This window comes from Natrix helvetica (assembly GCF_964273705.1).
Source record: "Natrix helvetica genome assembly, chromosome: 8".
Classification (NCBI taxonomy): Eukaryota; Metazoa; Chordata; class Lepidosauria; order Squamata; family Natricidae; genus Natrix; species Natrix helvetica.
This window is the reverse complement of record NC_138559.1, coordinates 2,527,204-2,541,716: the sequence shown is the minus strand read 5'-3', so window position 1 is coordinate 2,541,716 and position 14,513 is coordinate 2,527,204. Positions and strand designations below refer to the sequence as shown.

Below are 14,513 nucleotides of genomic sequence, written 5' to 3'. Positions count from 1 at the left end.
GGGTGGGGGAAACCGGGAAGCTTTCAGATTTGGGTTTTCCCAGATGTGCCAATACTTTGCCTCAGGCTCTGATTTACTTTTGTATGCTATTTGGAACCCTGACAAAACTTACAGTTCAGTGTTAAGATACTTCTGACTTTCCATGATCTGTCCCATCACGTGGTATAAAAAGATGATGATTTTATCCCCATGCTGAGCGGAGATGTAGAACGCTACCATTCCGATTCACAAAAGCATTTAAACTGCCCGGCTATAAACTTTGCATGTGGGCAAGATGCCCCAGTGGCCAATCATAAACAGAGATGTGATCACATGTCATGGAACTACATTTCCCATAAGGCAGTCTCTGCCTACATTTCCCATGAGGTAGTTTCTTAAAGGAGACAGTTCTTAATTCCTATACTGGCTATATACTGCTGGGGCAGCACACCTCCCCAAAAATAAGGCCAAGCGCTTATTTTCGGGGAAACATGGTATTTATAATCATTGTCTGCTTTTAATGACCCCATAATCTCTTGCGGGGTGGAGTCAGGGCAACTGATGTGTCCCCGTCAGAGCGCCAAAAACCCAAAGACCAACTGGCTGGTGCGCATCTGCCTGGTTTTTTTTGGGGGGGGGGGCATTTTCAGGCCATTTTTACCCTGAAAAACAGCCCAAAAACATCCTGAAAAGAGCTCAACAAATGGCGTGGTTTTGGGTCATTTTTCAGGCCAGTTTCAGGCTGTTTTCAGGTCAGTTTCAGGGCCAAAACATGGCTCAAAACCAGCCCAAAAACCAGTCAGAAAATGTCCTAAATACAGCCTGAAAACGGCCCAGAAAACAGCCTGGTTTTCAGGTGGTTTTTTTGGCCGTTTTCATGCCATTTTCTGGCGCTCCAGCGGCCGCAAAGACCTGTTGGCGATGATGCCCGTGCCCACAGAGAGGGCTCTGCGTGCCACCTCTGGCACCTGTACCATAGGTTTGCCATCTCTGATCTAGGTTTTCTTGACAATCACCCTGGTGGATAATCTCTGACCTGTCTGTGGCATGGATGACTTCTCTAACTAATGTGGTTCTTCGGTTGCAGGTACAGAGGCTGGCTTGTAAGGAGGCTGTGTCACTTCCTGACTGTCTGTGACGGGAGGCTTCTTGCTGAAATGCCACCCAATCTCCAGGAAAGGCTCCTTCGCACCCAAAGGTACCGCTGTGAGATGGAGGCTTCATTTGGGGTGTAACCAGGGGTGAAATCCAGCAGGTTCTGACAAGTTCTGAAGAACCGGTAGAGGAAATTTTGAGTAGTTCAGACAACCAGCAAATGCCACCTCTGGCTGGCCCCAGAGTAGGGTGGGAGTAGGGATTTTGCAGTATCCTTCCCCTGCCCCGCCCACCAAGCCACGCCCACAGAACTGGTAGTAAAAAAAAAAGAATTTTACCACTGGGTGTAGCCCACAAATGTTGGACGCCTGTGGAGTGATCCATTTATTTGATTTACTTCGGTCGATACTCCAGGCCTAAAAAGATTCGGGTGGCTTGTAGAACACATTAACCCCAATACGATTACAGTTAGCCAAAAGCATAAGTCACCGTCCAGCCACCCTAATGCCACCAGGCTTTGGGATTGCGAGATCTTCCCAAAATGCTTTCCTGGAAAGCCACCTTCCAAAAATGTAATCAGAATAACAGGGCTGGAAGGGACCTTGGAGATCTTCTAGTCCAACCCACTGTCCAGGCAAGAGACCCTACATCATTTCAGACAAATGGCTATCCAACATCTTCTTAAAGACTTGCAATGTTGGGGCATTCACAACTTCTGGAGGCAAGCTGTTCCACTGATTAATTGTTTTCACCGTCAGAAAATTTCACCTTAGTTCTAAGTTGCTTCTCTCTTTGATTAGTTTCCCCCCATTGCTTCTTGTTCTACTCTCAGGTGCGTTTGGAGAATAGCTTCACACACATACACACAAGATACAACACTTCAAGATAGTCAAAGATTACGAATAAGCAATCAAATCATACTAGGAAACAAATTAAGCAATATAAATTGTAAAGATGCAAGCAATATGGTTATAGTGATAAGTGGGAAGAGATGAATACTAGGAAGGATGAGAAGAATAATAGTAACACAATCTTAGTAGGTAATTTGACAGTGCTGTGGGAATTAGTTGTTTAGCAGAGTGATGGCATTCGGGGGAAAACCCTCCTTGTGTCTAGTTGTTCTGGTGTGAAGTGCCCTATAGCTCTATATTGAGGGTAGAAGTTTATGTCTAAGATATGAGGGGTCTGTAGTTATTTTCACAGCCCTCTTTTGGACTCGTGCAGCGTACAGGTCCTCAATGGAAGGCAGGTTGGTAGCCATTGTTTTTTCTGCAGTTCTGATTTATCCTCTGACGTCTCTGTCTGTCTTGTTGGGTTGCAGAGCCAAACCAGACAGTTATGGAGGTGCAGATGAGAGACTCAATGATTCCTCTGTAGAACTGAATCAGCAACTCCTTGGGCAGTTTGAGCTTCCTGAGTTGGCACAGAAAGAACATACTTTGCTGTGGATTTTGATGACATTTTTGTTGTTAAAATGTGGATTTCCCAGCATGATTAGAGCAGATCCCCTCCAGTTGCTAAGCCAATCCCCAGGGCCCTTAAGGGAGATATGTGACTACACCGGGCGTCCTTCCTGCCAACTTCCTCACTGGTTAAGTGCGGTTTTACCAAAGCAGTGTAAAGTGGTACTAACACTTCACATATCTTTTGAGCTATTTTCAGATCTCGCTTTGTGGCTGTGTTGTTTCATCTAATATCCTATTAGATGACTTTCTAGAGACTCTAGAAAGAGTACAGAGAAGAGCAACAAAGATGATTAGGGGACTGGAGGCTAAAAGGTACCAAGAACAGTTGCAGGAACTGGGTATGTCTAGTTTAATGAAAAGAAGGACTAGGGGTGACATGATAGCAGCGTTCCAATATTTGAGGGGCTGCCACAAAGAAGAGGGAGTTAAAGTATTCTCCAAAGCACCTGAGGGCAGAACAAGAAGCAATGGATGGAAACTACCGTGTTTCCCCGAAAATACGACAGGGTCTTATTTTCTTTTTACTTACAAAATATGGCCTTGGGCTTATTATAGAGGAGGGCTTATTGTTTTGGGGTTGCCGGGCAGCTGCTCCCTTGCGAACTGGCTCCCAAAGAGGCGGGCACAGCCTCAGGGGCGAAGCAGCCATGAGGTGACCAAGCTCACGAGCAACCGCCCGGCAACCCCCCTCTCCAGCCGGGCAGAGCGCCATTCACTGACCTAGGGGATATCCCTAAGGCGCCATGCCACGTGGCGCTCTGCCTGCTCCCCAGCTCCCGCAGCTTGGCACATTAGGGATACCTCCTAGGTCAGTGCATGGAAAAGGGGGTTGCGCGAGCGCCTGTTCCGCCTCCAGCAGGCATGCCTCCTAGCCTCAACATGTCCGGGCCCAGCTCTCCCTGCAGCCGCTGCCGCCACCGCCGTGCTCCGAGCATAACGTCTTCTCCGGTTTCAAACTCCAAAACTTGGCTGCCGAGTCTTCCAGCAGTGGCCGCTCTAGGAGTGTGCTCTATGGTTGTGGGCTGGCTGCTGGAACCGGAGAGTCTTCCTAGAGTCAGGAACGACTAGCATGTCATGTGCAAGGGGACCTTTACCTTTAACCTGTCAAAGCATGAATGTTGGCTGAATTTGTTCCTGGGATGTTCCTGAGTGCTTTGCAAAGATGCTTTCATTCCCCACCGCCCCATTTTTTCTCTTTTTCCTTCTTCCGAGCAGGGTGCAAGAGGTGGTGTCCCCAGAAGGCTCCGGGGAAGCTCCAGGGAGCAGCATCTCTGCCGAAGAGTGGATGAAGGAGATCCAGAGGATCCTCTGCCAGATACAAGGCCGCCTCTCCCCTTTCCTCCTGAGGTGATTGTGTAGGATGCTACAATGTAATTTAATGTTTTAATTTATTTATTTCAGATTATCTGGCGTGTCTTTGAAAGTTACAGATCTAAACAAATAATAAAAATATAATAACTTAAGAAATGAGTTTGTATACCATTCCAGTTCTATTTTCTACATCTCAGACTGCTACTTATTTAAATAAAAGTGCAAAATAAGATATTAATATAAATATTATTCTGTCAGTCCCCCTGCATGAATGGAGCGGTGGGGAGATTCGAACCTGGGGTCTGAAAGAGAAAGAGGGGATCGCTGGGCTTCTCCTCACTTTTGGCACAGACGAGCTGGCTTCATTCCCATGCCTATGGGGCACTTTTTGAGGCAATCTAGAGGAGACACACACACACACACACACCCTGTGGAAAAGGGGTCTTTTATCCAGGTTCTCCCAGAAGGGGTCCAGAACCAGCCTGGATTCTGATTCTGATCTGCGTTGCAGTTCAACTCTGGAGTATATTTAAGCACAGTGTCTTTCTTTCTTTCTCTTCCGTTTTTCTTTCTTTCTCTTCCTTCCTTCCTTTCCTTTTCTTCTTTCTTTCTTTTCCTTCCTTTTTCTTTCTTTCTTTTTTTCTTTCCTTCCTTTTTTCTTTTCTTTCTTTCCTTTCTTTAATTTTCTTCTTTCTTTTTCTTCTTTTTTCATTTTTCTTCTTTCTTTCTTTCCTTCCTTCTCTTTCTTTCTTTTTCTTTCTTCTTTTTCTTCCTTCTTCTTTTATTCATGTTTTTCTTCTTTTCCTCCTTTTTCTTCTTTCTTTCCTTCTTCCTTTCTTTTTCTTCCTTTTTCTCTTTATTTCTTTTTCTTTCTTTTTCTTTCCTTCTTTCTTTCCTTCCTTTCTTCTTCCTTTCTTTTTCTTCTTTCTTTCTTTATTTTTCCTCTTTGCCTCCTTTTTCTTTCTTCTTTCTTTCCTTCTTCCTTTTTTTCTTTTTCCTCCATCCTTCCTTTTTTTCTTTATTTCTTTTTCTTCATTCTTTTTCTTTCCTTCTTTCTTTATTTCTTTTTCTTCCTTCCTTTCTTTTTCTTCTTTCTTTGTTCCTTCCTTTATTTATTTATTTTTCTTCTTTACTTCCTCTTTCTTTCTTTCTTTCTTTCTCTTTCCTTCCTTCCTTCCTTCCTTCCTTCCTTCCTTCCTTCCTTCCTTCCTTCCACAATCAGAAGATCCAGCCCTGCCCTAAATCTCATTGGACTATTTTTATGGCCTCCTTTCCAGGTTCAGCTTCTGCAGGTTTTGTGAGTGGGGAAAATGGGGGAAGCTCCTACAGGGGTCTTCCCCGTTAGGTGAAGGATGGCCAAGAATTTCCCAGGTTGTGCATTGCAGGACTTCGTCAGCAGTGCTCGGAGGCTTTTAAATAGAATTTATTCTTGCCTTGTAGCGAGACGGGTGGCTTTTTTGTTTAAGGGAATGAAAATAAACAAATAAATGACGTTTATCTGCAATCACTGGTCTGCAGGCAAACTTTTAGGAAGGATGTGCAATCTTGGCCCTGGATTGACTAGGCTACTACAGGTGTTATGAAAATTATATTGGGGGTGGCTTGAACTGCGTTTGCAATAATTGGTGAAAAACAGAGGCGATGGTCAAATGTTCATGGAGCCTGTGGCTCAAGCCCTCTTTAGAAGCTGCTAATAAGCTTGCCCAGACTTGCTGAGCTTCTTCTCTGACCCTTAACACCTTCTCTTCCTTTAGGTTCTGCCACTGGGTTCTGCTAAAATTCCTGACCCGGATATTCCTCAGAGTGATAGTCCACAAAGGGCAGTTGGAGATGGTGCACAAAGCAGGAGAGATGGTAAGGGAGGAAGCCTTCCTGAGGTCTTTATAAAACTTTAGTAAGGCCACACCTGGACTATTGCATGGGATGACCCCGGACACTGCACAGAGATAACACAAATAGCTGCTCGCTCTCTCTCTCTCTCTCTCTCTCTCTCTCTCTCTCTCTCTCTCTCACACACACACACACACACACACACCCCTCAAGCTGCACAGCAATAAATCCAGCAGGGCAAATCAAGGAGTTCAGGAAGCAAAGGATCCAGGTAATTAGTCCAGAAAGCCAGAAAGAATGCAGGGATTCTTGGCAAGTTCAAACGTCTGGCACTCAACACTTCAGGGTTTGTTCCCGACAAATGCCCCTCCCAACAGCATCTCCTTAAGTCTCATTCCCCAGGTGAAGACAGGCGGGGCGCTCTCCTGCCAAGTAGTTGGGTCAGTCTGCTCTGTTCTCGCCTTCTCTCCACTCTCCATGCTCTTGGATCAGGAGGGGGTGGTCCTTGCTCCTCGCCTGAGCTTTGCCTCTTATGTTCATCCTGCCCTTGTTCCTCCCTGTCTACAAGCTGTCCTAATCCTGGCCTGACTGGCCCTGCTCTTCCCCATTTTCCTCCGAAGCCAACAAAGCCACCCCCTCAATCTCTGTCGGCTCAGGTTCCAGCTCATCTTCCCCTGCAGACTCAGGCTTGGGGCATGTCACTACATCCAGTTTTGGTCCTCACATTGCAAAAAAGATGTTGAGACTTTGGGAAAAGTGCAAAGAAGAACAACTAAGATGATTAAAGGCCTGGAAAGAGTTCGGCTAGAGTTGGATCTCAGATTACCGCAGCAGACTTGGGAGGGGTGCACCTCATTGGGGAATGTGATTTATGATGCAGACTGAGGGGAGGGAAGGAACGGGGGCAAAGTTCAGCCATAATTCACATGAGGCTAAGATCGGACTACAAAAATAAAGATTTTGCCAAAATAAATGCTCCTAAGAAATGACTAATTTTCTTTTGAAATTTGGCTCGAGACTCAATAAATCAATTAGGGCATTTTTTGGAAACCTGACAGTGCTCATATGATGTGTTAATATCCCAGCAATTTTCTCTTGCTAGAACTTAAATCTCTCTATTTTTCCCCTACAACCAGGCTGATACTCCCGTGATTTTCCTTTCTACACACAAGTCTCACCTGGATGGTCTGTGGCTTCCGTTCCTTTTGGTCTCCCAGGGCATAGCTATGCCACGCGTGGCTTGGGAGAACAAAACCTTCACTCCCACCTACAGGTAGAGTCAATGTTCTGGAAAAGTTTTTTTGGGGGGGTTGCGTTTAACAGTTTTATTGAATTATAAAGCATTATAAAATACAAAAGTAAATAGAAAAGCAGTGAGGGGGAACAGAAGTGAGAAAAGATAAGAAAAAGAAGCATCGACTTCCAACTCTCTCTGTTGCAGTAGAATAAGACATTAACATCAAATCACAATTTTTTGCTTTTTCATAATCATATGAACATGCCATTTCTATAAAGATCTATCAATCTAATCGGTAAAACCCCAAATCAGAGTTTCAACAGCCTGGAAAAGATTTTAATCTTTTTAAAAAAATCAATTTATTGCTTTAGTATAAATCCTAAGTGATATATTGTCTCACTGATGTCTGACTGAAGGCAGCTGATAACTGGCATATGGCCCTGGTCCCATCTCTGCCTCCGACACAGAGCCCTCATCCGAGCCTTCCCCAGACTCCAGGACTGGCCCCTGCTCCTCCCCAACCTCCTCACTGTCCGAATCTGCTGCCAACAGGAGTAACGTCGAACTGGCCGCGCCCATCCTAGGCACGCCCCCCCCCCCTGAGGTCAGACACAACCTTGATACGTCCCTCAATAAAATCGAGTTTGACACCTCTGATCTACTCCAAACCCCTGCCCATGACACGAGATCTTATTCTCCAGTGTGCTGCTTGGGGAATCCAAGCATGGGTTAACTTTGTCCATTAGCCTAGAGACTGAGTTACTTTCTTTTTTGTTGCTTTTTATTGGATTTATATGCCGCCCTTCTCCAAAAGGACTCAGGGCGGCGTACAACATTAAAAGACACACATCCCAAAAGTTACAAAGAAATTAAATACATATCCAACCCCCCCCCCCCGAATTTATAAGACAATACATTTAAAAATTGTTGACCACGCCTTCTTTGACTGGGATAGTTCAGTTTTTAACTCAGTCCAGCCTAAAGAGACGTAAAAAATTTTCTTCTAGGACATTAGACAAATTGCTCATTATTATTATTTATTTGTTTGTTTATTTAGTTATTATTTCTGGATTTATTTACTTCTGGATTTATTTCATGCATTTGGACTGAATATTGTGGTTCAAGACAGCGTAAGCTGCATTGCCTGCTCGTTCCGACGGGCAGTAATTACGCTGGGCTAGATTCGCTCCCGTGGGTACTTCAGTGACTTCCCTTGAGGCTCTTGCGGCCGGGGGAACCAGCGCATTGAAAGGATTGCAGCAGCTAGCTGCCGTGGATGTGAGTCGGTTCGCCGTTCTTCAGTCCCACAGGTGCCGTGGTGAGAGTAGGTTTGCCTCTCGCGCGTCGGTTTGGGTGGCCACAATCCGCTTAGAGAGCGCGATTGGCCCAACATGATTTAGTCGCCTCACAGTTGCGGCGCTGCCTTTCCCTTTGTTGTTGGCTTCTGCCCGTGCAGAGCTTCCTGTAGGCGAGCGGCCGCCATTTTGAGACATTGAATTTTGCACCGTTTCCCTGTGCCGCGGTGGCCATTTTGAAGCTGCTTTTCTGGGCGGCAAGGTACAGCCAGAAGGGGCGCCCTTAGTGTTTTGTGCCCAAACAGCACCTACATCACTAACGGCTTGTTCTGGGAGCTGAGGAGGTCGGTTCGCCATCTCTTAGCTCTAGCGCATGCGGTTGCCTTGCAAAGTATTCAGAGTCGTTCCGCTTCGGCCTTTCCGGCAATCACCTCTGATATTGAGACGTTAGCTGAGCCTTTCAACTCCCTATTATTAATTATGGCTGATCATTCCATCTCCGGAGGCAGCGCTGGGGCGTCTACCTCTTCCCTGTTGCACTCCGAGGCCGCTGGGGCCAGTACTAGGGTGGGGAGAGCCACCACTAAGGCCGCTCGCCACAGGGCTCGTGCTTCATCTGCAGCTCCGTTAGGGCTGCCAAGCGCAAAGACAAGGGTAAATCAAAAGCCCCCGTGGCTACCAACAGGTCACCTGTGGCTTTAGTGGCTGAAGGCCACTCATCCAACTCTCCCCTTCATTTGACTGGGATACAGGGTTGGTCTCCGGACCCCCTGGAACTAACAACTGAGGAGGGGGTATTGGGGCTCCAATCTTCCCCTGATCCTTCTGAGGCCAGTACAGCCTCAGCTCCAGCGCCTACGCGTTCAGAACCTACAGCCACGTTTACTCCCACAGCTGCTGGGCTGAGACGTGAGGAAGGTTCTGAGTTTAACCTGCACTACAAAACATGATCTCAGCAGCCATTGCACAGGGCGTGGATGCGGGATTGCATCGCAGGGCCCAAAGGTCTAGGGTTGCAACCTCACCTAGGGAAACTCCTAATTCCCAGGCTGACACCCCCCCCATCACCACTCCCCTCAGTCTACAGTGAGGGATCGGTGTTAGGTGAAGAGGAAGGGGTGGCAGACCTAGAACACTCTGATGACGAGGGCGTAGTGCAGGACAGGTCCGCCTTTTCCGGCTTGTTCCGGCCTGCTTTATTTAAAAAACTTCTATACAAGGCCAAAGCAACTACCAATATGGGCGGCACTTCCACCCAGGCTAGTCCTGCGGTAGGACTTGGTCCCACGGAGTTTTTGTTTGCTGAACAGGTACAGGAACAGAATGCCATTCCCTTTCCAAAACTGTTTTTGGACGTTGTTCAAAACAATGTGCACAACCAACCACGGTTCCCCCACCCCAGCAACGGGGACAGGAAGCTCTACACCTCCACTCCTGAACTGGATGGAATTCTCCAATTCCCCACGGTGGACCCACCAGTTGAGGCCTTAGCCTCTCCAGCCTTGATCCCATCTGAAATTTTGGAGGGCCTCAAGGCTGAGGACTGTAAGGCCGAGCTGGTCATTCGCTGTCTGGGCGTTGCAGGCTGCCACATCAGCCTCATTCTTCAATAGGACTTCGCTAGTTTGGCTCAAGCAATTACAGGCCAGGCTTGCTCCTGATGATATGTGTCTCCACCAAGACATCAACAAACTGGTGGTAGCGCTAGAGTTTTCCTTTGATGCTACCCACAACGTGGCCAAATTCGTGTCTGGAGCGGTAGTATCCAATGTTGCTTCCTGTCGCCCTCTGGCTCCGCCATTGGCAGACGGACCTACGTTCCAAATGGCGCCTAGCCTCCACCCCATTCAAAGTTGGTGCTGCGTTAGACCCTATCTTAATTGAGACGAGGGACAAACATAAAGCCCTTCCGTCAACCACTAGACGTACAGACAGGAAACAACAGCCCTACAACAGAAGGCAGCCATTTCGGGCTGGGGATTCGGGGTACACTACCGCCCCGTATAACTCCCAGTACAACAGGTCTTATACACAACCACAGGATAGGGCTCAGGACCGTACCGGGACCAGAGATAGAGGCTGGCAGCAGAACCAGCAATGGCCTCAGGCGCGGCGGCCATTTCCTGGTGCCAACAACCGGTCCTTTCGTAGATACCGGTGACTCACACAGGGTGGGGCCCATTGGGGGATGTCTAACAGCCTTCATCCACCAGTGGGCAGAAACCATCTTGGACGCCTGGGCCATTCAGACTATGAGGTAGGGCCTTACTCTAGAATTTCTCACCATCCACCCCAAGCGTTTCATCAGGTGCCCCATACCCAGGTGTCAGATAAAACAGCGTCTAATGGACACCGAGATCCAACATCTGTTGTCAATCAATGCCATAGAAAAGGTTCCACAAGGGCAAGAACGACTAGGCTTCTATTCGATAATATTCCTAGTTCTGAAAAACTCAGGAGGATGGCGGGCTATCCTAGTCTTGAAACGGCTCAACTTATACCTCAAATATCAGAGGTTCAAGATGCAATCTCTAAAAAGCATCCTGCCCTGCATTCGCCAAGGCGATCTGATGACCTCCGTCGACATCAAGGAGGCATACGTCCACGTGCCGATACATCCGGCACATCGAAGGTTCTTAAGATTCCAATTTGCCGGGCGCCACTTCCAGTACCGGGCACTGCCATTCGGCTTTCTTCGGCCCCGCAAACCTTCACAAAGTTGCTGGTGGTAATAGCCGCATCTTTTCGATCAACGCCCATAAGAGTCAATTGCTATTTAGATGACATCTTGATCCTGTCATCATCCCGGGACCAGACAAACCAGGGCCTACAAGCTACAATCGACACTCTGCAGTGCCATGGCTTCGTCCTGAACTTTCCGAAAAGCCACCTGCATCCGATCAGGTCCTTATTGCACTCTCATCAACTTGGAGTTGTGCAAGATATCATTATCGCAGGAGAGACATCAAAGCCTGCAGACCCTGGTGAGTCAAGTGCTCCGACAGAGGTCGTTACCGCTAGCAGTTCTTTCCCAATTTCTCGGGAAAATGGTATCATGCATAGACATAGTTCCCTGGGCACAATTCCATGTGCGGCCGCTCCAATGGTTCTTACTCCCCTTCCAGTGGGCCCACACCGGTCACTCGCAGACCAGGGTTGCATTACCACCCAAGGTGCTTCAATCGCTCCGATGGTGAACATCCTCCAAACTACTCAAGGGATGTCCCTTCAAGGAGCCAGACCACATCGTACTAACAAGAAGCAATGGGTGGAAACTAATCAAGGAGAGAAGCAACTTAGAACTGAGGAGAAATTTCCTGACAGTTAGAACAATTAATCAGTGGAACAGCTTGCCTCCAGAAGTTGTGAATGCCTCAACACTGGAAGTTTTTAAGAAGATGTTGGATAGCCATTTGTCTGAAAAGGGATAGGGTTTCCTGCCTAGGCAGGGGGTTGGACTAGAAGACCTCCAAGGTCTCTTCCAACTCTACTATTGTATTGTATTGTATTGTAATGACGGATGCGAGTCTATTCGGCTGGGGAGCTCACGCCTTGGACCAGGGACGCTGGACTGCCCAAGAACTCCGGAACAGCATCAACTGGCTGGAGCTTCGGGTCATTCAGCTAGCTCTCCACGAGTTTCGGGACCTGGTGATGGCCGACCATGTGTTAGTCCTCACTGACAACGTGGCCTCCAAGGCTCATGTCAACCTCCAAGGAGGCACGTGGTCCAAATCCTTGATGATGGAAGCGGAGAGACTTCACCATTGGGCAGAGAACCACCTACTATCAATTTGAGCGGAGCACACATCGGGCACAGCCAACACACAGGCAGATTGGCTGAGCAGGGCCACAGTGGACCAGGTGGAGTGGCATCTCCATCCGGCCCTGTTCCAGGAACTGTCTCACAGGTTCAGCCGATCCGAAGTGGACCTCTTTGCGCAGCCTCACAACTCACAACTGCCGAGGTTTTACACCAGGTACCAAGCACCAAGGGCGGAGGGCACCGACGTGCTTCACAGCCCGTGGCCGGAGGGCCTCCTTTACACCTTTATGCCTCTACCAATCATTCCACTTGTTATTCGGAAAATCCTAGCGGAACAGGCGGACATGATGTGGTCACGTCGCCCTTGGTACACCGACCTCGTCCATCTGTCCATCTCATGCCCCTGGAGAATCCCAGACGATCGGATACACCTCTCCCAGGGGGCTCTCATTCATCCGAACACCCAACTGTTACAGTTAGCCGTGTGGCACGTGAGCGGGCTATCTTGACTTGACAGCACTTTTCTGACAAAGTCATCGACACAATCCAGGCAGCTCGACGCCCGTCCACAACTCACATCTACGAGGCCACCTGGCAGGCTTTCTGCAGATGGTGTTGGACAGCCGGCGATGACCCGATCAAGACATCCGTACCACAGGTATTGGACTTCTTGCAAATGGCCATGGACAAGGGACTAACGCCCAACACCCTCCGCTGCCAAATTGCGGCTCTATCAACTGGGGTTGGCAATGGGCAGGGCCGTTCTCTGGCACAACACTTCAGGGTCCGATCATTCCTGAAGGGCACATCGAACCTCAGGCCGCCGGTAGTACATTGCTACCCTACCTGGGACTTGTTCCTGGTACTTAGGGCCCTCACAGCTGCACCATTTGAGCCCATTCGCACGATCAGTCTCCAATTGTTGACCCTTAAAATTGTCTTCTTGGTAGCAATTACATAGGCTAGGAGGGTGTCGGAGTTGGCGGCGCTGTCAGTCCGCGAGGACCTCTGTATCTTCCATCTGAACAGAGTCGTTCTCCGGTTGGACCCGGCATTCCTTCTGAAAATTAACTCTTGGTTCCACAGAGCGCAATAATTCATTCTTCCAGACTTCTGCCCGCAGCCTTCATATCCACAGGAGCGGCGGTGGCATCACCTTGACGTTCGCAGGGCGCTCCGTCACTATGTGAAATGCACTGCATCATTCAGAAGGTCAGAGGCACTGTTCGTGTTTTTTCAGCCATCATCCATGGGGCAAAAGGTGCCCTCAAATACCATCGGAAGCTAGTTGAAAGCATGTATTGCCCTTGCCTACCGCAGTCAATCCCGACTGGTTCCCAGACGCAGCACTCCCCATTCCACCAGGAGTGCTGCTACCACGGCGGCCTGGGCGACGCAGGCCTCAGTGGAGGACATCTGCAGGGCGGTGATTTGGTCATCACCTTCGCCCTTTGTCAGACATTATAAAGTGGGCATATATGCCTCAGCAGAGGCTTCCTTTGGGCGGCGAGTCTTGCAGAGGGTTCTTTCACCACGTAGGGCCTCTGACCAGCCTAGCTCCCGCCCTTGACACTCATTGCTTTGGCATGTCCCATGCTTGGATTCCCCAAGCAGCGCACAGGAGAACGACCGTTGACTTACCTGAACGGTCCTTCTATGTGCGCTGCGAGGGGAATCCAAACCCGCCCTTGGCTTCGACTCGTCCAGACATTTGACTTTCGCCTAGACTTTCACTCGTATGGTTTAATTACCTCATTGACTATTTGCTTTCCGTGACAATTGTTCCATCTCTTGGATTGGCTGAACCTTCGTACAAAACTGAACTATCCCAATCAGAGGAGGTGTGGTCAACAATTACGTAACTCAGTCTCTAGGCCAGCGATGGCGAACCTTTTTTGGCTCGTGTGCCATAAATGGGGGGAGCTCAGGGGGGTAGTGTGCGGGTGTGCCGCACCCATAATGCAATGTGCGCCCCCCCAGTGCGCATGCATGCACTACAGGCGCTCCCCCCCCTTTTTTTGCATGCTTTTTTTGCCCTCCCCAGGCTCCAGAGGTTTTATATGAGCCCGGGGAGGGCGAAAACAGCCTCCCCTGCCCCCCGGAAGCCCTCCAGAGGCTTGAGGGACCTTCAGGACGCTTCCCTGAAGCCTCCGGAGCAGTCAAAACAAACCTCCGAGCAAACAGGAAGTGACTTCCGGTTTGCTCGGAGGGTCGTTTTGAGCACTCCGAAGGCTTGAGGGACCTTCAGGGTGCTTCCCTGAAGCCTCGGAAGCAGTCAAAATGACCCTCCAAGCAAATTTTCGGTTTGCCCGTAGGGCCGTTATTTTGCACTCCGGAGGCTTCAGGGAAGCTCATGAAGTCTCTGGAGGGCCTCCAGGGAGGAAGTGGAGGCTCTTTTCGCCCTCCCCGGGCTCCTATAAAGGCTCTGGAGCCTGGGGAGGGCGAAAAATGGCTTTAAGAAAGGGTGAACTCAGCTGGCCAGCACGCGCATGCGCACTGGCCAGCTGACAGGGCAGCGCCTCGCATGCCCTGAC

General features: G+C 48.9%; 1 protein-coding gene across 5 annotated transcripts in view; it reads left to right on the top strand.

Moving 5' to 3' along the window:
- GPAT2 (glycerol-3-phosphate acyltransferase 2, mitochondrial) overlaps nt 1-14,513 on the top strand; it is a 139,366-nt gene that overhangs the window by 91,501 nt on the left and 33,352 nt on the right. For all 5 annotated transcript variants that reach the window (XM_081960974.1, XM_081960971.1, XM_081960970.1 and 2 more), the window contains 4 exons: nt 1,067-1,177; nt 3,756-3,887; nt 5,606-5,705; nt 6,818-6,954. In XM_081960974.1, the coding sequence (XP_081817100.1) occupies nt 1,067-1,177; nt 3,756-3,887; nt 5,606-5,705; nt 6,818-6,954 (480 nt within the window). The remainder of the gene's footprint in view (nt 1-1,066; nt 1,178-3,755; nt 3,888-5,605; nt 5,706-6,817; nt 6,955-14,513) is intronic.